This window comes from Oncorhynchus clarkii, chromosome 6 (assembly GCF_045791955.1).
Source record: "Oncorhynchus clarkii lewisi isolate Uvic-CL-2024 chromosome 6, UVic_Ocla_1.0, whole genome shotgun sequence".
Taxonomy (NCBI): Eukaryota; Metazoa; Chordata; class Actinopteri; order Salmoniformes; family Salmonidae; genus Oncorhynchus; species Oncorhynchus clarkii.
In genome coordinates, this window is record NC_092152.1 from 87,417,266 (window position 1) to 87,440,515 (window position 23,250).

Consider the following 23,250-nt stretch of genomic DNA (forward strand, 5'->3'; position numbering starts at 1 on the left):
AGATTCGAATTGACGCAAATCTAACAGTGGTCAACCAAATCTTGTGTAGGGCCCCCAAAACGCTAGAAGCGGCTCTGTGTGTGTGGCTCTGTGTGTCTATTTTGAGCTGAAGGAGGATGTTTAATATGAGATTTCAGAAGAAAGAATGAAAAACGTGGGCCTCCTGAATTATTAAATACTCAATGCCACGCCCTCACTTAAAAAAAAAAAATGTTTAGTCGAGTTAAGGCAAAGACAATACTGTACGTTGCCTGCAAAGACAATACTGTACGCTGTGAATCTACAATTCACCCAGAAGCATAGGAGCTCGACGTTGTGCTCAACAATGTACTTGGTTTCTATCCTTTTTGCCAGTTTGGCCATCACACCGCTAGTTCTTAAAACGTTCTTCCCTTACTTCTGGAAAGATGCATGGTACCTCGCGAACTTGGTTCGTATTTTGCTGAAGCTTGTTTTACGGAGGAGAAGAAAACCGTTATTTTTGGTTTTGGACCGATTTTTGGAGCAGTCGGTCGCGCATGCCGACAGACCGTTCATCGTGTTTGAAAATAAAACCTATTCGTATCTGGACACGGACAGAAGAAGCAACAAAATAGCCAATGCTTTACAGAGGCACTCGACGCTGCGACCGGGGGATACCGTGGCTCTTTTTATGGGAAACGAACCTGCCTTCATCTTCACCTGGCTGGCCCTGGCCAAACTGGGATGTCCCGTAGCGTTTCTCAACCATAATATCAGATCTAGATCTCTGCTGCACTGCTTCAACTGTTGCAGCGCCAAGCTGCTCATAGCAGCCGAAGGTAAGTGACCAGTACCACTGGTTCAGTAGGCAGAGAAACTCATCCCGAGGCTAATTCCTCATAGGCGGAAGTGTCTGGTTGAAATTACTACATTATGACAATAGGTATTAGTTTATCAGAGACGTGCACATCCAGACTGATGGAATGAAAAAGACAAACGTGTGTCATAGCCTATTGGAACACAAATGATAATGATAATCAAACAATCATTCAATCACATGGGGGCAAAAGCATTAAAAAACATTTCTCTGCAGTCCAGTTTTGATGAAATATTGAATATTGAGTTGTTTTCTCAGAGCTGCAGGAAGCGGTGGAGGAGGTGCTTCCATCCCTGAGGGAGCAGGGTGTGTGTGTTTACCTGATGACTAAACAGTGTGACACACCTGGCGTGGAGGGGTTCTCTGACCAGGTGGAGGAAGCATCGGACACACCTCTCCCTCAGGCCCTCCGCTCAGACATCACCTTCAAAAGCCCTGCTATCTACATCTACACCTCTGGCACCACAGGTGAGGGGGAGGATGGAGGGGAAGGGAGAGGGAGGGGTACAGAAAGAAGTAGCCGCTGTATATGAACCCCCCCTGTCTTCTGCCTGAAGCAGCCACTGTATATGAACCCCCCCCCCCTGTCTTCTGCCTGAAGCAGCCACTGTATATGAACCCCCCCCCCCCCCTCTGTCTTCTGCCTGAAGCAGCCACTGTATATGACCCCCCCTGTCTTCTGCCTGAAGCAGCCACTGTATATGAACCCCCCCCTGTCTTCTGCCTGAAGCAGCCACTGTATATGAACCCCCCCCCCCCTGTCTTCTGCCTGAAGCAGCCACTGTATATGACCCCCCCTGTCTTCTGCCTGAAGCAGCCACTGTATATGAACCCCCCCCCGTCTTCTGCCTGAAGCAGCCACTGTATATGACCCCCCCTGTCTTCTGCCTGAAGCAGCCACTGTATATGACCCCCCCCCCCCCCCCCCCTGTCTTCTGCCTGAAGCAGCCACTGTATATGACCCCCCCTGTCTTCTGCCTAATGCAGCCACTGTATATGACCCCCCCCCGGTCTTCTGCCTGAAGCAGCCACTGTATATGAACCCCCCCCCCCCCCCGTCTTCTGCCTGAAGCAGCCACTGTATATGAACCCCCCCCTGTCTTCTGCCTGAAGCAGCCACTGTATATGAACCCCCCCCCCCCCCCGGTCTTCTGCCTGAAGCAGCCACTGTATATGAACCCCCCCCCTGTCTTCTGCCTGAAGCAGCCACTGTATATGAACCCCCCCTGTCTTCTGCCTGAAGCAGCCACTGTATATGACCCCCCCCTGTCTTCTGCCTGAAGCAGCCACTGTATATGAACCCCCCCCCTGTCTTCTGCCTGAAGCAGCCATTGTATATGACCCCCCCTGTCTTCTGCCTGAAGCAGCCACTGTATATGACCCCCCCCCCCCCCCCCCCCGTCTTCTGCCTGAAGCAGCCACTGTATATGACCCCTCCCCCTGTCTTCTGCCAGGGCCCATTCTACTGCTGTAACTCATCTCTCTCCTCTGTCTGTTACTCCTGTAGGTCTGCCTAAAGCAGCAGTAATTACTCAGAACCGGCTGCTGGTAGCCCTGGCCGTGCTGGACTCCACCGGTATCACACCAGGTGATGTCATCTACCTCAATCTGCCCCTCTACCACACAGCCGGCTTCCTCATCGGCTTCATAGGATCCATCGAGACAGGTGACTTTATATAGGATCCATAGAGACAGGTGACTTTATATAGGATCCATAGAGACAGGTGACTTTATATAGGATCCATAGAGACAGGTGAGTTTATATAGGATCCATAGAGACAGGTGAGTTTATTTATTAGGTAGGTAGGGGGTAATATTGAGGTAGTAGGTAGGTAGGGGGTAATATTGAGGTATTATGTTATGCACGTGAGTGAGGACCCAAAAGCGGTTTAACAAAAACAGAGTCCTTTAATGTCAAAACACAGGTAAGACATAGATCCTCTTCAAATGTATATGATGGCAAAGTAAACAACCCGCAGAGAGGGCGACAAATGAAACATAAAGTCCTTCTGAAGATCACAGAAGAGTTCCCCTTCTAGCAGCAGAGGAGAATAGCTGGGTAGAGTCCCCTTCTAGCAGCAGAGGAGATTAGCTGGGTTGTAGAGGACAGAGGTACCTGATCACACGTAGCCTCAGATGAACAGGCAGATTCCGACAGGACAGGACTAGGTTGAAGCAAACGAGACGATAGTTTGGTTCTGGCATGAGAAACTCAAACGAGAATCTGACAAAGACAGAAGCAGGAACAGAGAGAGAAATAGAGACCTAATCAGAGGGAAAAAAGGGAACAGGTGGGAAAAGGGTGAACGAGGTAGTTAGAGAAGATGAGAAACAGCTGGGGGAAAGAGGGGAAGAGAAGGTAACCTAATACGACCAGCAGAGGGAGACGGAGTGAAGAGAAAGAACAGGAACAAGACATAATATGACAATACATGACAGTACCCCCCCACTCACCGAGCGCCTACTGGCGCACTCGAGGAGGAAACCTGGCGGCAACGGAGGAAATCATCGATCAGCGAACGGTCCAGCACGTCCCGAAAGGGAACCCAACTCCTTTCCTCAGGACCGTACCCCTCCCAATCCACTAGGTACTGATGACCACGGCCCCGAGGACGCATGTCCAAAATCTTACGGACCCTGTAGATAGGTGCACCCTCGACAAGGATGGGGGGGGGGGGGGGGAGACGAGCGGGGGCGCGAAGAACGGGCTTAACACAGGAGACATGGAAGACCGGGTGGACGCGACGAAGATATCGCGGAAGAAGAAGTCGCACTGCGACAGGATTAATGATCTGAGAAATACGGAACGGACCAATGAACCGCGGGGTCAACTTGCGAGAAGCTGTCTTAAGGGGAAGGTTCTGAGTGGAGAGCCAAACTCTCTGACCGCGACAATATCTAGGACTCTTAGTTCTACGCTTATTAGCGGCTCTCACAGTCTGTGCCCTATAACGGCAAAGTGCAGACCTGACCCTCTTCCAGGTGCGCTCGCAACGTTGGACAAAAGCCTGAGCGGAGGGGACGCTGGACTCGACGAACTGAGACGAGAACAGCGGAGGCTGGTACCCGAGGCTACTCTGAAAAGGAGATAGCCCGGTCGCAGACGAAGGAAGCAAGTTGTGGGCGTATTCTGCCCAGGGGAGCTGTTCTGACCAAGACGCAGGGTTACGAAAAGAAAGACTGCGTAAGATGCGACCAATAGTCTGATTGGCCCGTTCTGCTTGACCGTTAGACTGGGGGTGAAAGCCGGAAGAGAGACTGACGGAAGCCCCAATCAAACGGCAAAACTCCCTCCAAAATTGAGACGTGAATTGCGGACCCCTGTCCGAAACGACGTCTGACGGAAGGCCATGAATTCTGAAAACATTCTCGATGATGATTTGTGCCGTTTCTTTAGCAGAAGGAAGCTTAGCAAGGGGAATAAAATGAGCCGCCTTAGAGAACCTATCGACAACCGTAAGAATAACAGTCTTCCCCGCTGACGAAGGCAGTCCGGTGATAAAATCTAAGGCGATGTGAGACCACGGTCGAGAGGGAATGGGAAGCGGTCTGAGACGGCCGGCAGGAGGGGAGTTACCGGACTTAGTCTGCGCGCAGACCGAACAAGCAGCCACGAAACGACGCGTGTCATGCTCCCGGGTGGGCCACCAAAAACGCTGGCGAATGGAAGCAAGCGTACCCCGAACGCCGGGGTGGCCGGCTAACTTGGCAGAGTGAGCCCACTGAAGAACGGCCAGACGAGTAGGAACGGGAACGAAAAGAAGGTTCCTAGGACAAGCGCGCGGCGACGGAGTGTGAGTGAGTGCTTGCTTTACCTGCCTCTCAATTCCCCAGACAGTCAACCCGACAACACGCCCCTCAGGGAGAATCCCCTCGGGGTCAGTGGAGGCTACTGAAGAACTGAAGAGACGAGATAAAGCATCAGGCTTGGTGTTCTTAGAGCCCGGACGATAAGAAATCACGAACTCGAAACGAGCGAAAAACAGCGCCCAACGAGCCTGACGCGCATTAAGTCGTTTGGCAGAACGGATGTACTCAAGGTTCCTATGGTCCGTCCAAACGACAAAAGGAACGGTCGCCCCCTCCAACCACTGTCGCCATTCGCCTAGGGCTAAGCGGATGGCGAGCAGTTCGCGGTTTCCCACATCATAGTTACGTTCCGACGGCGACAGGCGATGAGAAAAATACGCGCAAGGGTGGACCTTGTCGTCAGAGAGGGAGCGCTGAGAAAGAATGGCTCCCACGCCCACCTCTGACGCGTCAACCTCGACAACGAACTGTCTAGAGACGTCAGGTGTAACAAGGATAGGTGCGGATGTAAAACGATTCTTGAGGAGATCAAAAGCTCCCTGGGCGGAAACGGACCACTTAAAGCACGTCTTGACAGAAGTAAGGGCTGTGAGAGGAGCTGCCACCTGACCGAAATTACGGATGAAACGACGATAGAAATTTGCGAAGCCGAGAAAGCGCTGCAGCTCGACGTGTGACTTAGGGACGGGCCAATCAATGACGGCTTGGACCTTAGCGGGATCCATCTTAATGCCTTCAGCGGAAATAACAGAACCGAGAAATGTGACGGAGGAGGCATGAAAAGTGCACTTCTCAGCCTTCACAAAAAGACAATTCTCTAAAAGGCGCTGGAGGACACGTCGAACGTGCTGAACATGAATCTGGAGTGACGGTGAAAAAATCAGGATATCGTCAAGGTAAACGAAAACAAAGATGTTCAGCATGTCTCTCAGGACGTCATTGACTAATGCCTGAAAGACAGCTGGAGCGTTAGCGAGGCCGAAAGGAAGAACCCGGTATTCAAAGTGCCCTAACGGAGTGTTAAACGCCGTCTTCCACTCGTCCCCCTCCCTGATGCGCACGAGATGGTAAGCGTTACGAAGGTCCAACTTAGTGAAAAACCTGGCTCCCTGCAGGATCTCGAAGGCTGAAGACATAAGAGGAAGCGGATAACGGTTCTTCACTGTTATGTCATTCAGCCCTCGATAATCTATGCAGGGGCGCAGGGACCCGTCCTTCTTCTTAACAAAAAAAAACCCCGCTCCGGCGGGAGAGGAGGAGGGGACTATGGTACCGGCGTCAAGAGCTACAGACAAATAATCTTCGAGAGCCTTACGTTCGGGAGCCGACAGAGAGTATAGTCTACCCCGGGGGGGAGTGGTTCCCGGAAGGAGATCAATACTACAATCATACGACCGGTGTGGAGGAAGAGAGGTGGCCCTGGACCGACTGAACACCGTGCACCAGATCGTGATATTCCTCCGGCACCCCTGTCAAATCACCAGGCTCCTCCTGTGAAGAAGAGACAGAGGAAACAGGAGGGATAGCAGACATTAAACATTTCACATGACAAGAGACGTTCCAGGAGAGGATAGAATTACTAGACCAATTAATAGAAGGATTATGACAAACTAGCCAGGGATGGCCCAAAACAACAGGTGTAAAAGGTGAACAAAAAATTTAAAAAGAAAGGGTTTCGCTATGATTACCAGAGACAGTGAGGGTTAAAGGTAGCGTCTCACGCTGAATCCTGGGGAGAGGACTACCATCCAAAGCGAACAAGGCCGTGGGCTCCCTTAACTGTCTGAGAGGAATGTCATGTTCCCGAGCCCAGGTCTCGTCCATAAAACAGCCCTCCGCCCCAGAGTCTATCAAGGCACTGCAGGAAGCTGACGAACCGGTCCAGCGTAGATGGACCGACAAGGTAGTGCAGGATCTTGAAGGAGAGACCAGAGTAGTGGCGCTCACCAGTAGCCCTCCGCTTAATGATGAGCTCTGGCTTTTACTGGACATGAAGTGACAAAATGACCAGCGGAACCGCAATAGAGACAGAGGCGGTTGGTGATTCTCCGTTCCCTCTCCTTAGTCGAGATGCGGATACCCCCCAGCTGCATAGGCTCAGCACCCGAGCCGGCGGAGGAAGATGGTAGTGATGCGGAGAGGGGGGCAACGGAGAACGCGAGCTCCTTTCCACGAGCTCGGTGACGAAGATCAACCCGTCGCTCTATGCGAATAGCGAGTTCAATCAAGGAATCCACGCTGGAAGGAACCTCCCGGGAGAGAATCTCATCCTTTACCTCCGCGCGGAGACCCTCCAGAAAACGAGCGAGCAAAGCCGGCTCGTTCCAGTCACTGGAGGCAGCAAGAGTGCGAAACTCAATAGAGTAATCTGTTATGGATCGATTACCTTGACATAGGGAAGACAGGACCCTGGAAGCGTCCTCCCCAAAAACAGAACGATCAAAAACCCGTATCATCTCCTCCTTAAAGTCCTGATACTGGTTAGTACACTCAGCCCTCGCCTCCCAGATTGCCGTGCCCCACTCACGAGCCCGTCCAGTAAGGAGAGATATGAGGTAGGCGATACGAGCTGTGCTCCTGGAGTAAGTGTTGGGCTGGAGAGAAAACACAATATCACACTGGGTGAGGAACGAGCGGCATTCCGTGGGCTCCCCAGAGTAACACGGCGGGTTATTGATTCTGGGCTCCGGAGATTCGAAAGCCCTGGAAGTGGCCGGTGGATCGAGGCGGAGATGGTGAATCTGTTCTGTGAGGTTGGAGACTTGGGTGGCCAGGGTCTCAACGGCATGTCGAGCAGCAGACAATTCCTGCTCGTGTCTGCCTAGCATCGCTCCCTGGATCTCGACGGCTGAGTGGAGAGGATCCGAAGTCGCTGGGTCCATTCTTGGTCAGATTCTTCTGTTATGCACGTGAGTGAGGACCCAAAAGCGGTTTAACAAAAACAGAGTCCTTTAATGTCAAAACACAGGTAAGACATAGATCCTCTTCAAATGTATATGATGGCAAAGTAAACAACCCGCAGAGAGGGCGACAAATGAAACATAAAGTCCTTCTGAAGATCACAGAAGAGTTCCCCTTCTAGCAGCAGAGGAGAATAGCTGGGTAGAGTCCCCTTCTAGCAGCAGAGGAGATTAGCTGGGTTGTAGAGGACAGAGGTACCTGATCACACGTAGCCTCAGATGAACAGGCAGATTCCGACAGGACAGGACTAGGTTGAAGCAAACGAGACGATAGTTTGGTTCTGGCATGAGAAACTCAAACGAGAATCTGACAAAGACAGAAGCAGGAACAGAGAGAGAAATAGAGACCTAATCAGAGGGAAAAAAGGGAACAGGTGGGAAAAGGGTGAACGAGGTAGTTAGAGAAGATGAGAAACAGCTGGGGGAAAGAGGGGAAGAGAAGGTAACCTAATACGACCAGCAGAGGGAGACGGAGTGAAGAGAAAGAACAGGAACAAGACATAATATGACAATACATGACATATTAGGTAGGTAGGGGGTTAATATTGAGGTAGTAGGTGGGTAGGGGTAATATTGAGGTAGTAGGTAGGTAGGGGGTAATATTGAGGTATTAGGTGGGTAGGGGGTAATATTGAGGTAGTAGGTAGGTAGGGGGTAATATTGAGGTAGTAGGTAGGTTGGGGGTTAATATTGAGGTGGTAGGTAGGGGGTTAATATTGAGGTATTAGGTAGGTAGGGGGTTAATATTGAGGTATTAGGTGGGTAGGGGGTTAATATTGAGGTAGTAGGTGGGTAGGGGGTTAATGTTGAGGTAGTAGGTAGGTAGGGGGTTCATATTGAGGTAGTAGGTGGGTAGGGGGTTAATGTTGAGGTAGTAGGTGGGTAGGGTGTAATATTGAGGTAGTAGGTGGGTAGGGGTAATATTGAGGTAGTAGGTAGGTAGGGGTTAATATTGAGGTAGTAGGTGGGTAGGGGGTAATATTGAGGTAGTAGGTGGGTAGGGGGTTAATGTTGAGGTAGTAGGTGGGTAGGGGTAATATTGAGGTAGTAGGTAGGTAGGGGGTTAATATTGAGGTAGTAGGTGGGTAGGGGGTTAATGTTGAGGTAGTAGGTGGGTAGGGGTAATATTGAGGTAGTAGGTGGGTAGGGGTAATATTGAGGTAGTAGGTAGGTAGGGGTTAATATTGAGGTAGTAGGTGGGTAGGGGGTAATATTGAGGTAGTAGGTGGGTAGGGGGTTAATGTTGAGGTAGTAGGTGGGTAGGGGTAATATTGAGGTAGTAGGTAGGTAGGGGTTAATGTTGAGGTAGTAGGTGGGTAGGGGGTTAATATTGAGGTAGTAGGTAGGTAGGGGGTTAATATTGAGGTAGTAGGTGGGTAGGGGGTAATATTGAGGTAGTAGGTGGGTAGGGGGTTAATGTTGAGGTAGTAGGTGGGTAGGGGTAATATTGAGGTAGTAGGTAGGTAGGGGTTAATATTGAGGTAGTAGGTGGGTAGGGGGGTAATATTGAGGTAGTAGGTGGGTAGGGGGTTCATGTTGAGGTAGTAGGTAGGGGGTAATTATGTGGCTTGGCCTTTCTAGTTAAAGCCTTTACTTATCCATTTACTCCCCTCCTCCCCCCAATGGGAAATAAAATGAAAGAGGTCTTTGTGAGCGTAAACCCGGTAGTCTGAACACGGCCAAAGCCACTGGGTGGAAGAAAACTAAACAGAAAATAGGTTAGTCTGTCCCTTCTTCCTTTTCTCCTCCGCCCCAACTGGCCCCCTTTTCCCTACATAGTGCACTACTTTTGACCAAGGCCCATGCACTATGTAGGGAATAGGGTGCCATCTGAGATACCAACTCTCTTAGTGAGACCGCTTTCCTGAGTTCTCCAAGTGGGCTATAGTTCATTTGAGTCCTCTGTTTGACCTCAGAGCAAAGCAGAGCAGAGGTACTAATTGAAGGGATATTTAATCCTGTAGCGAAAACAAAACAGCCTCTTTTACCTTGTCTGAGAGAACTATGGTTCTGGAATGTCAGGGTTGGTTTAAAGCCAGCCCAGGTTTCCCCCCCCACCACTTAACATGACCAGGAAAAGCTCCTGGCTCTAGTTAGAGACTATGTTTAGGGTCCAGAGTTTTCCCTCACCATGTAATCTGACCAGGACAGATTCTAAACAAGGCTCTAGTTATGGTCTAATGTATAAATGGGGCCTGGAGGTTGTCCAGGGGATGATTGTAATTGTTCTGGGAAATAATGTTTGATGCTAAACGACTAAAATGTCAAATGAGACAGCAGAGGGAGCAGAGCACACCCTCATCCACATCCACATCCACACCCTCATCCACATCCACATCCACACCCTCATCCACATCCACATCCACACCCTAATCCACATCCACATCCACACCCTCATCCACATCCACACCCTCATCCACATCCACACCCTCATCCACACCCTCATCCACATCCACACCCTCATCCACATCCACACCCTCATCCACATCCACACCCTCATCCACATCCTCATCCACATCCACATCCACACCCTCATCCACATCCACATCCACACACTCATCCACACCCTCATCCACATCCACACCCTCATCCACATCGACGGGAGAGGGTGAAAAGCTTCAAGTTTTACACATCACAGACAATCTGAACATGTCCACCCACACAGACAGTGTGGTGAAGAAGGTGCAACAACACCTCTCCAACCTCAGGAGGCTGAAGAAATGTGTCTGGGCCTCCAGAGCCACGGCCGGTTCACTTCACTACCATCCAGAAGGCCAGGTCAGTACAGGAGCATCAACGCTGAGCTCGAGAGACTGAAAAACAGCTTCTATCTCAAGACCATCAGACTGTTAAATAGTCCCCACTATCTGGCTCGTACCCAGTACCCTACCCTGGACTTTAGTCACTGTCACTAGCTGGCTATCATTCGGTTACTCTACCACGCACTTTAGTAATGGAACACTGGGCACTAGTAATGGAACACTAGGCACTTTAGTAATGGAACACTGGGCACTAGTAATGGAACACTAGGCACTTTAGTAATGGAACACTGGGCACTTTAATGTTTACATACTGTTTTACCCATATGTTGAATGCATTCAGTTGTACAACTGACTAGGTATCCCCCTTTCCTTTCCCTTATACTGTATTCCAGTTAAGGCCATCCTATTCAACTATTACTGTACATATACTATTCTTCAGCAATACTACATATTCTATCCATATACTGTCCATAATGTGTATACACTGCCGGTCAAAAGGTTCAGAACACCTACTCATTCAAGGGGTTTTCTTTATTTTTTACAATTTTCTACATTGTAGAATAATAGTGAAGACATCAAAACTATGAAATAACACATATGGAATCATGTAGTAATCAAAGAAGTGTTAAACAAATCAAAATATATGATATATTTGAGATTCTTCAAAGTAGCCACCCTTTGCCTTGATGACAGCTTTTCACGCTCTTGGCATTTTCTTAACCAGCTTCACCTGGAATACTTTTCCAACAGTCTTGAAGGAGTTCCCACCTACTGTATACTGAGCACTTGTTGGATGCTTTTCCTTCACTCTGCGGTCCAACTCATCCCAAACCATCTGAATTGGTTTGAGGTCAGGTGATTGTGGAGGCCAGGTCATCTGATGCAGTATTGCATCACTCTCCGTCTTGATCAAATAGCCCTTACACAGCCTGGAGGTGGGTTGGGTCATTGTCCTGTTGAAAAACAAATTATAGTCCTACTAAGCGCAAACCAGATGTGATGGAGTATCGCTGCAGAATGCCGTGGTAGCTGTGCTGATTAAGTGTGCCTTGAATTCTAAATAAATCACTGACAGTGTCACCAGCATAGCACCCCCACACATCACACCTCCTCCTCCATGCTTCACGATGGAAACCACACATGCAAAGATAATCCGTTCACCTACTCTACGTCTCACAAAGACACAGCTGTTGGAACCAAAAATCGCAAATGTGGACTCCTCAGACCAATGGACAGATTTCTACCTGTCTAATGTCCATTGGTCGTGTTTCTTGGCCCAAGAAAGTCTCTTCTTCTTCTTGGTGTCCTTTAGTAGTGGTTTCTTTGCAGCAATTTGACAATGAAGACTTTATTCACACAGTCTCTTCTGAAAAGTTGATGTTGATGTGTCTGTTACTTGAACTCTGTGAATCATTTATTTGGGATGCAATTTCTGAGGCTGGTAACTCTAATGAACTCATCCTCTGCAGCAGAGGTAACTCTGGGGCTTCCTTTCCTATGGCGGTCCTCGTGAGAGTTTGATCATAGCGCTTGATAGTTTTTGCAACTGCACTTGAAGAAACTTTCAAAGTTCTAGAAATGTTCCTCATTGACTGACCTTCATGTCTTAAAGTAATGATGAACTGTCGTTTCTCTTTGCTTATTTGAGCTGTTCTTTCCATAATATGGACTTGGTCTTTTACCAAATAGGGCTATCTTCTGTATACCACCCCCCACAATACAACTGATTGGCTCAAACGCATTAAGAAGGAAATAAATTTCACAAGTGAACTTTTAACTCACAACAGGCTCACCTGTTAATTGAAATGCATTCCAGGTGACCAGGTGAAGCTGGTTGAGAGAATGCCAAGCGTGTGCAAACTGTCACCAAGGCAAAGGGTGGCTATAGATTGTTTAACAATTTTTTTGTTTAGTACATGATTAAATATGTGTTATTTCATAGTTTTGATGTCTTCACTATTATTCTACAATGTAGAAAATTGTAAAAAAAAAACCTTGAGAAGGTGTGTCCAAACTTACTGTATATATATATATATATATATATATATACACTCGGGACTCCGACTTTGCTTGTCCTATTATTGATATATTTCTTAATTCCATTCTTTTACTTTTAGATTTGTTTGTATTGTTAGATGTTACAGCACTGTTGGAGCTTGGAGCACAAGCATTATCACTACACCCGCCATGACATCTGCTGTAGATGTGCATGTGACCAATGAAATGTCCCGGTCAGGTCACGTGGTTAGGAAAAACTCCAAGCTGATTATGATGCACATGCAGTACCAGCTTAGTACTTTCTTTGGTCCACACAAAAAAGGGCACTTGTTCCTCTAATGGGTGCATATTTAAGGGACATTTAGTACTGAAGTGAATACAACCGGTTCACAGCATATGTGACAACTTTTCTGCTCTCACGGCCATTGCAAGGTCATTTATAAGAGCGCTGTCCTGCTCGTTCCTGTTCCTGAACTAATACCTGTACCTGGGTGTTAGGGTTTTTTATGATGATGATGATGATGATGATGATGATGATGATGCACACTGCTGATTTAACATAACAGTTTTGTCAGCATTTCAGGTCTGCCATTGGTTGATAATGATAGCGATATCACCTGCATGTTCTTAAAACTGATATTTTCATTGTTCCTCTCTCATCTCTTCTATCTGTCCATCCCAGGCTCCACCATCATTCTGAGGAGGAAGTTCTCAGCCTCTCAGTTCTGGGATGATTGCAGGAAGTACAACGTTACCGTGGTCCAGTACATAGGAGAGGTGTTACGCTACCTCTGTAACACACCCAAGGTAAGCAACCTCAGCTGCAAGCTTTATACAAGGTCACCTTCATTTTGTCATTCATTGTTATTACATAGTAGTTGCTATGGTTTTCGCATCCTGTCCAGGGGGTTTATGACATAGTAGTTGCTATGGTCTCTAGCATCCTGTCCAGGGGGTTTATGACATAGTAATGACATAGTAGGTGCTATGGTCTCTAGCAACCTGTCCAGAGGGTTTATGACATAGTAGTTGCTATGGTCTCTAGCATCCTGTCCAGGAGGTTTATGACATGGTAATGACATCGTAGTTGCTATGGTTCGCAGCATCCTGTCCAGGGGGTTTATTTGTACCTCATGCCACATAAGCAGGAGGTATGGACCCTTTCTGGCTCAGAAAAGGCTTACATATTCTCTCTGGTATAGGGTATATGACTAACCAGGCATGTTTTCAGCCATGTTTCAGACAAGGATTTGAAAGTACTTGACATTATATTTTTGACCCAGGACTGTAGAGTACACACTAATAGTAACAACATGATGGTAGGCCACTGGGCAGCATGCAGGGATCATGCCGGGGCCATGAGAAACCCATGCCGGGGCCATGAGGAACCCATGCCGGGGCCATGAGGAACCCATGCCGGGCCATGCTGCAATCAATTCCCACATCACTGGTGTTTTCCATGCCGGGGCCAAGCTGGAATCAATTCTCACATCACTGGTGTTTTCCATGCCGGGGCCAAGCTGGAATCAATTCCCACATCTCTGGTGTTTTCCATGCCGGGGCCAAGCTGGAATCAATTCTCAAATCTCTGGTGTTTCAATGCGGGGCCATGCTGGAATCAGACCCCACATCTCTGGTGTTTCAATGTGGGGCCATGCTGGAATCAGACCCCACATCTCTGGTGTTTCAATGTGGGGCCAAGCTGGAATAAGACCCCACATCTCTGGTGTTTCAATGCTGGAATCAGACCCCACATCTCTGGTGTTTCAATGCTGGAATAAGACCCCACATCTCTGGTGTTTCAATGCTGGAATAAGACCCCACATCTCTGGTGTTTCAATGCTGGAATAAGACCCCACATCTCTGGTGTTTCAATGCTGGAATAAGACCCCACATCTCTGGTGTTTCAATGTGGGGCCAAGCTGGAATAAGACCCCACATCTCTGGTGTTTCAATGTGGGGCCAAGCTGGAATAAGACCCCACATCTCTGGTGTTTCAATGCTGGAATAAGACCCCACATCTCTGGTGTTTCAATGTGGGGCCAAGCTGGAATAAGACCCCACATCTCTGGTGTTTCAATGCTGGAATCAGACCCCACATCTCTGGTGTTTCAATGCTGGAATAAGACCCCACATCTCTGGTGTTTCAATGCTGGAATAAGACCCCACATCTCTGGTGTTTCAATGTGGGGCCAAGCTGGAATAAGACCCCACATCTCTGGTGTTTCAATGTGGGGCCAAGCTGGAATAAGACCCCACATCTCTGGTGTTTCAATGCTGGAATCAGACCCCACATCTCTGGTGTTTCAATGCGGGGCCATGCTGGAATCAGACCCCACATCTCTGGTGTTTCAATGCGGGGCCATGCTGGAATTAGACCCCACATCTCTGGTGTTTCAATGTGGGGCCATGCTGGAATCAGACCCCACATCTCTGGTGTTTCAATGCTGGAATCAGACCCCACATCTCTGGTGTTTCAATGCTGGAATAAGACCCCACATCTCTGGTGTTTCAATGCTGGAATAAGACCCCACATCTCTGGTGTTTCAATGTGGGGCCAAGCTGGAATAAGACCCCACATCTCTGGTGTTTCAATGTGGGGCCAAGCTGGAATAAGACCCCACATCTCTGGTGTTTCAATGCTGGAATCAGACCCCACATCTCTGGTGTTTCAATGCGGGGCCATGCTGGAATCAGACCCCACATCTCTGGTGTTTCAATGCGGGGCCATGCTGGAATTAGACCCCACATCTCTGGTGTTTCAATGTGGGGCCATGCTGGAATCAGACCCCACATCTCTGGTGTTTCAATGCTGGAATCAGACCCCACATCTCTGGTGTTTCAATGCTGGAATAAGACCCCACATCTCTGGTGTTTCAATGCTGGAATAAGACCCCACATCTCTGGTGTTTCAATGCTGGAATCAGACCCCACATCTCTGGTGTTTCAATGCGGGGCCAAGCTGGAATAAGACCCCACATCTCTGGTGTTTCAATGCTGGAATCAGACCCCACATCTCTGGTGTTTCAATGCGGGGCCATGCTGGAATAAGACCCCACATCTCTGGTGTTTCAATGCTGGAATCAGACCCCACATCTCTGGTGTTTCAATGTGGGGCCAAGCTGGAATAAGACCCCACATCTCTGGTGTTTCAATGCTGGAATAAGACCCCACATCTCTGGTGTTTCAATGTGGGGCCAAGCTGGAATAAGACCCCACATCTCTGGTGTTTCAATGTGGGGCCAAGCTGGAATAAGACCCCACATCTCTGGTGTTTCAATGCTGGAATAAGACCCCACATCTCTGGTGTTTCAATGTGGGGCCAAGCTGGAATAAGACCCCACATCTCTGGTGTTTCAATGCTGGAATCAGACCCCACATCTCTGGTGTTTCAATGCTGGAATAAGACCCCACATCTCTGGTGTTTCAATGCTGGAATAAGACCCCACATCTCTGGTGTTTCAATGTGGGGCCAAGCTGGAATAAGACCCCACATCTCTGGTGTTTCAATGTGGGGCCAAGCTGGAATAAGACCCCACATCTCTGGTGTTTCAATGCTGGAATCAGACCCCACATCTCTGGTGTTTCAATGCGGGGCCATGCTGGAATCAGACCCCACATCTCTGGTGTTTCAATGCGGGGCCATGCTGGAATCAGACCCCACATCTCTGGTGTTTCAATGTGGGGCCATGCTGGAATCAGACCCCACATCTCTGGTGTTTCAATGCTGGAATCAGACCCCACATCTCTGGTGTTTCAATGCTGGAATAAGACCCCACATCTCTGGTGTTTCAATGCTGGAATAAGACCCCACATCTCTGGTGTTTCAATGTGGGGCCAAGCTGGAATAAGACCCCACATCTCTGGTGTTTCAATGCTGGAATCAGACCCCACATCTCTGGTGTTTCAATGCTGGAATAAGACCCCACATCTCTGGTGTTTCAATGCTGGAATCAGACCCCACATCTCTGGTGTTTCAATGCGGGGCCAAGCTGGAATAAGACCCCACATCTCTGGTGTTTCAATGCGGGGCCAAGCTGGAATAAGACCCCACATCTCTGGTGTTTCAATGCGGGGCCAAGCTGGAATAAGACCCCACATCTCTGGTGTTTCAATGCTGGAATCAGACCCCACATCTCTGGTGTTTCAATGCGGGGCCATGCTGGAATAAGACCCCACATCTCTGGTGTTTCAATGTGGGGCCAAGCTGGAATAAGACCCCACATCTCTGGTGTTTCAATGTGGGGCCAAGCTGGAATAAGACCCCACATCTCTGGTGTTTCAATGCTGGAATCAGACCCCACATCTCTGGTGTTTCAATGCGGGGCCATGCTGGAATCAGACCCCACATCTCTGGTGTTTCAATGCGGGGCCATGCTGGAATCAGACCCCACATCTCTGGTGTTTCAATGTGGGGCCATGCTGGAATCAGACCCCACATCTCTGGTGTTTCAATGCTGGAATCAGACCCCACATCTCTGGTGTTTCAATGCTGGAATAAGACCCCACATCTCTGGTGTTTCAATGCTGGAATAAGACCCCACATCTCTGGTGTTTCAATGTGGGGCCAAGCTGGAATAAGACCCCACATCTCTGGTGTTTCAATGCTGGAATCAGACCCCACATCTCTGGTGTTTCAATGCTGGAATAAGACCCCACATCTCTGGTGTTTCAATGCTGGAATCAGACCCCACATCTCTGGTGTTTCAATGTGGGGCCAAGCTGGAATAAGACCCCACATCTCTGGTGTTTCAATGCTGGAATCAGACCCCACATCTCTGGTGTTTCAATGCGGGGCCATGCTGGAATAAGACCCCACATCTCTGGTGTTTCAATGCTGGAATCAGACCCCACATCTCTGGTGTTTCAATGTGGGGCCAAGCTGGAATAAGACCCCACATCTCTGGTGTTTCAATGCTGGAATAAGACCCCACATCTCTGGTGTTTCAATGTGGGGCCAAGCTGGAATAAGACCCCACATCTCTGGTGTTTCAATGTGGGGCCAAGCTGGAATAAGACCCCACATCTCTGGTGTTTCAATGCTGGAATAAGACCCCACATCTCTGGTGTTTCAATGTGGGGCCAAGCTGGAATAAGACCCCACATCTCTGGTGTTTCAATGCTGGAATCAGACCCCACATCTCTGGTGTTTCAATGCTGGAATAAGACCCCACATCTCTGGTGTTTCAATGCTGGAATAAGACCCCACATCTCTGGTGTTTCAATGTGGGGCCAAGCTGGAATAAGACCCCACATCTCTGGTGTTTCAATGTGGGGCCAAGCTGGAATAAGACCCCACATCTCTGGTGTTTCAATGCTGGAATCAGACCCCACATCTCTGGTGTTTCAATGCGGGGCCATGCTGGAATCAGACCCCACATCTCTGGTGTTTCAATGCGGGGCCATGCTGGAATCAGACCCCACATCTCTGGTGTTTCAATGCTGGAATAAGACCCCACATCTCTGGTGTTTCAATGCTGGAATAAGACCCCACATCTCTGGTGTTTCAATGTGGGGCCAAGCTGGAATAAGACCCCACATCTCTGGTGTTTCAATGCTGGAATCAGACCCCACATCTCTGGTGTTTCAATGCTGGAATAAGACCCCACATCTCTGGTGTTTCAATGCTGGAATCAGACCCCACATCTCTGGTGTTTCAATGCGGGGCCAAGCTGGAATAAGACCCCACATCTCTGGTGTTTCAATGCGGGGCCAAGCTGGAATAAGACCCCACATCTCTGGTGTTTCAATGCGGGGCCAAGCTGGAATAAGACCCCACATCTCTGGTGTTTCAATGCTGGAATCAGACCCCACATCTCTGGTGTTTCAATGCGGGGCCATGCTGGAATAAGACCCCACATCTCTGGTGTTTCCGGCATCATCCATGCTCTAACACACTGAGCTATGGTGAACCCACATGTTAGACTAGTGTTAGACTAGTGTTACAGACTAGTGTTACAGACTGGCGTTACAGACTGGCGTTAACAGAATAGTGGAATCCAGATTGTTCAAGTCAAGTGATCTTCTTCCCAGTATTCAGACAGATGAAGTTAAGTTACACCCGAGGCAGAGTGTCACAGAGAGCTTTTTCTGCATGTTCAAATACCATTTGAAATGTTCAAATACTTTGAGTCAGTGTTTTCTGACTGAGCCTTCCTGGACAGGCTGATGGGCGGGGTTTGGACCTGTTGGACTTGGTTCCATTGCATCAGGCATGTTCAATCAAGCACATCTAAACTATTCAAAAGATTCCAAATACTACTTGAAGCCAGGTGTGGTTTATGCCCAGGCTTTGTGGCGCGAACTGCTCCCTCTGTGTGTCCAATCAGACCGAGACCCTCTCAGCCACTTCTTAATCTCTCCAGCCGAGGTTGTTTTACAACCCGGCCACAGCTGTAGCGTCAGAAATAGAATCATTAAGATTCCCAGTGTCACCTTACTGTGATGTCACTGACCTGGAATGTTCTAAAGTGACATTTTCAATTGAGTTGGATTGAATCCAGACGATTGACAGAGTTAAAAAGGTCATTGATAGGTTAGGTTTCAATCAGGATATTATGATAGTAGATGTTTCTACCTCTTTTTGGAGGTAAAATATGCAGGCAGTTGGGAGATGCCATTTCATGGAAGATGCTATCACCTTTTATTTTCTGGACTAGGCTACATGCAGACAATTCTGGACTAGGCTACATGCAGACAGTTCTGGACTAGGCTACATGCAGACAGTTATGGACTAGGCTACATGCAGACAGTTTTGGACTAGGCTACATGCAGACAGTTTTGGACTAGGCTAGATGCAGATAGTTCTGGACTAGGCTACATGCAGACAGTTTTGGACTAGGCTACATGCAGATAGTTCTGGACTGGGCTACAGTAGATGCAGAAAGTTCTGGACTAGGCTACATGCAGACAGTTCTGGACTAGGCTACATGCAGACCGTTTTGGATTAGGCTACATGCAGACAGTTTTGGACTAGGCTACATGCAGACAGTTATGGACTAGGCTACATGCAGACAGTTATGGACTAGGCTACATGCAGACAGTTTTGGACTAGGCTACATGCAGACAGTTTTGGACTAGGCTACATGCAGACAGTTTTGGACTAGGCTACATGCAGACAGTTTTGGACTAGGCTACATGCAGATAGTTCTGGACTAGGCTACAGTAGATGCAGACAGTTATGGACTAGGCTACATGCAGACAGTTTTGGACTAGGCTACATGCAGACAGTTTTGGACTAGGCTACATGCAGATAGTTCTGGACTAGGCTACATGCAGACAGTTTTGGACTAGGCTACATGCAGACAGTTCTGGACTAGGCTACATGCAGACAGTTTTGGACTAGGCTACATGCAGACAGTTTTGGACTAGGCTACATGCAGACAGTTTTGGACTAGGCTACACGCAGATAGTTCTGGACTAGGCTACACGCAGACAGTTTTGGACTAGGCTACATGCAGACAGTTTTGGACTAGGCTACATGTAGACAGTTTTGGACTAGGCTACATGCAGACAGTTTTGGACTAGGCTACATGCAGACAGTTTTGGATTAGGCTACATGCAGATAGTTCTGGACTAGGCTACATGCAGACAGTTTTGGACTAGGCTACATGCAGACAGTTTTGGACTAGGCTACATGCAGACAGTTTTGGACTAGGCTACATGCAGACAGTTTTGGACTAGGCTACATGCAGATAGTTCTGTCTTCTTCTCAACACCAAATCTCCCAAAAGGAGCCTTTCCCCAGAATTAATGTGGAGAGACTTTTATAAGACTCTTCTGACCAGCATCCCGTTGACCCTCCCAACTAGCCCAACCCCTAACCTTAACCCTAACCCTAACCCGTTGACCCTCCCAACTAGCCCAACCCCTAACCCTAACCCGTTGACCCTCCCAGCTAGCCCAACCCCTAACCCTAACCCGTTGACCCTCCCAACTAGCCCAACCCCTAACCCAACCCCTAACCCTAACCCTCTAACCCTAACCCTCTAACCCTAACCCTAACCCAACCCCTAACCCTAACCCTGAACTAATGGTAACCAATTCAGAAATTAAATATTGGTTTGCACGTCATCCACGTCTCCTTACTTTTTATGGCCGTCATATTTCAGGGCCCTCGAAGGCGTGGCCTGGAGAGCAATGTAAACATTCTGTGTTCCCACCATTGAAACTGAACCCCTCTCCACGTACAGACACACCATGTGACCCTCCCACAGCCTAGTGGTCTACAGCTACATATCAAATGGCAACCAATTCCCTCTATAGTTTCACCAGGGCAACAGTAGTGGACTACAGTATAAAGGGAATAGGTTGCCATTTAGGACACACCCTCGTGGTTCTGATCTGGTGGTCCTCTCAGAATAGCTAGTGGCCTTTACTTAGGAACTCTACCATGTGTAATGACAGTCAGTGGTGGGCTGGGGCTGAGGGCTGGGGCTTAGGCTGGGATATATCTGGGTCAGGGAAGGGGAATGTAATCACGTATGGCGGGTCATATTTTCAAACCTTTTAGTGGATAGTTCAAAATAATGTTAGGTTAGAATGTTATAGAACATTAGGTTAGAATGTTATAGAATGTTAGGTTAGAATGTTATAGAATGTTAGGTTAGAATGTTATAGAATGTTAGGTTAGAATGTTATAGAATGTTAGGTTAGAATGTAATAGAACGTTAGGTTAGACTGTAATAGAATGTTAGGTTAGAATGTAATAGAACATTAGGTTAGAATGTTATAGAATGTTAGGTTAGAATGTTATAGAATGTTAGGTTAGAATGTTAGGTTAGAATGTAATAGAACATTAGGTTAGAATGTTATAGAATGTTAGGTTAGAATGTTATAGAACCTAATATAATGTTAGCTTACGATGTTAGTTTTCTTTTCACTATATGACTGTACAGACTCCTGTCTCTAATGGTAATACACTATATGACTGTACAGACTCCTGTTTCTATGACTGTACAGACTCCTGTCTCTAATGGTAATACACTATATGACTGTACAGACTCCTGTTTCTATGACTGTGCAGACTCCTGTCTCTACTGGTAATACACAATATGACTGTAGAGACTCCTGTTTCTATGACTGTGCAGACTCCTGTCTCTACTGGTAATACACAATATGACTGTACAGACTCCTGTTTCTATGACTGTGCAGATTCCTGTCTCTAATGGTAATACACTATATGACTGTGCAGACTCATGTCTCTATGCCTGTACAGACTCCTGTCTCTAATGGTAATACACTATATGACTGTACAGACTCCTGTCTCTAATGGTAATACACTATATGACTGTACAGACTCCTGTCTCTATGACTGTACAGACTCCTGTCTCTAATGGTAATACACTATATGACTGTACAGACTCCTGTCTCTAATGGTAATTCACTATATGACTGTGCAGACTCCTGTCTCTAATGGTAATACACTATATGACTGTACAGACTCCTGTCTCTATTGGTAATACACTATATGACTGTACAGACTCCTGTCTCTATGACTGTATAGACTCCTGTCTCTAATGGCAATTCACTATATGACTGTACAGACTCCTGTCTCTAATGGTAATACACTATATGACTGTACAGACTCCTGTCTCTATGACTGTACAGACTCCTGTCTCTAATGGTAATACACTATATGACTGTACAGACTCCTGTCTCTATTGGTAATACACTATATGACTGTACAGACTCCTGTCTCTATGACTGTATAGACTCCTGTCTCTAATGGCAATTCACTATATGACTGTACAGACTCCTGTCTCTAATGGTAATACACTATATGACTGTACAGACTCCTGTCTCTATTGGTAATACACTATATGACTGTGCAGACTCCTGTCTCTATTGGTAATACACTATATGACTGTACAGACTCCTGTCTCTAATGGTAATACACTATATGACTGTACAGACTCCTGTCTCTATGACTGTGCAGATTCCTGTCTCTATTGGTAATACACTATATGACTGTACAGACTCCTGTCTCTAATGGTAAAACACTATATGACTGTACAGACTCCTGTCTCTAATGGTAATACACTATATGACTGTACAGACTTCTGTCTCTAATGGTAATACACTATATGACTGTGCAGACTCCTGTCTCTACTGGTAATACACTATATGACTGTACAGACTCCTGTTTCTATGACTGTGCAGACTCCTGTCTCTACTGGTAATACACTATATGACTGTACAGACTCCTGTCTCTATGACTGTACAGACTCCTGTTTCTATGACTGTGCAGACTCCTGTCTCTAATGGTAATACACTATATGACTGTACAGACTCCTGTTTCTATGACTGTGCAGACTCCTGTCTCTACTGGTAATACACTATATGACTGTAGAGACTCCTGTCTCTAATGGTAATACACTATATGACTGTACAGACTCATGTTTCTATGACTGTGCAGACTCCTGTCTCTAATGGTAATACACTATATGACTGTAGAGACTCCTGTCTCTAATGGTAATACACTATATGACTGTACAGACTCCTGTTTCTATGACTGTGCAGATTCCTGTCTCTAATGGTAATACACTATATGACTGTACAGACTCCTGTCTCTAATGGTAATACACTATATGACTGTACAGACTCCTGTTTCTATGACTGTACAGACTCCTGTCTCTAATGGTAATACACTATATGACTGTACAGACTCCTGTCTCTATTGGTAACACACTATATGACTGTAGAGACTCCTGTCTCTATGACTGTACAGACTCCTGTCTCTAATGGTAATACACTATATGACTGTACAGACTCCTGTCTCTATTGGTAACACACTATATGACTGTAGAGACTCCTGTCTCTATTGGTAATACACTATATGGACTGTACAGACTCCTGTCTCTAATGGTAATACACTATATGA

The 23,250-nt window shown here is 47.5% G+C and overlaps 1 protein-coding gene across 1 annotated transcript in view; it reads left to right on the plus strand.

Annotated features, from left to right (window-relative positions):
- The first annotated feature begins 235 nt into the window (after positions 1–235).
- LOC139411762 (long-chain fatty acid transport protein 2-like) overlaps positions 236–23,250 on the plus strand; it is a 32,028-nt gene continuing 9,013 nt past the window's right edge. Inside the window, exons 1-4 of the mRNA XM_071158490.1 lie at positions 236–800; positions 1,097–1,306; positions 2,346–2,504; positions 13,051–13,175. Coding sequence (XP_071014591.1) covers positions 326–800; positions 1,097–1,306; positions 2,346–2,504; positions 13,051–13,175 — 969 coding nt within the window. The 5' untranslated portion in view covers positions 236–325. The remainder of the gene's footprint in view (positions 801–1,096; positions 1,307–2,345; positions 2,505–13,050; positions 13,176–23,250) is intronic.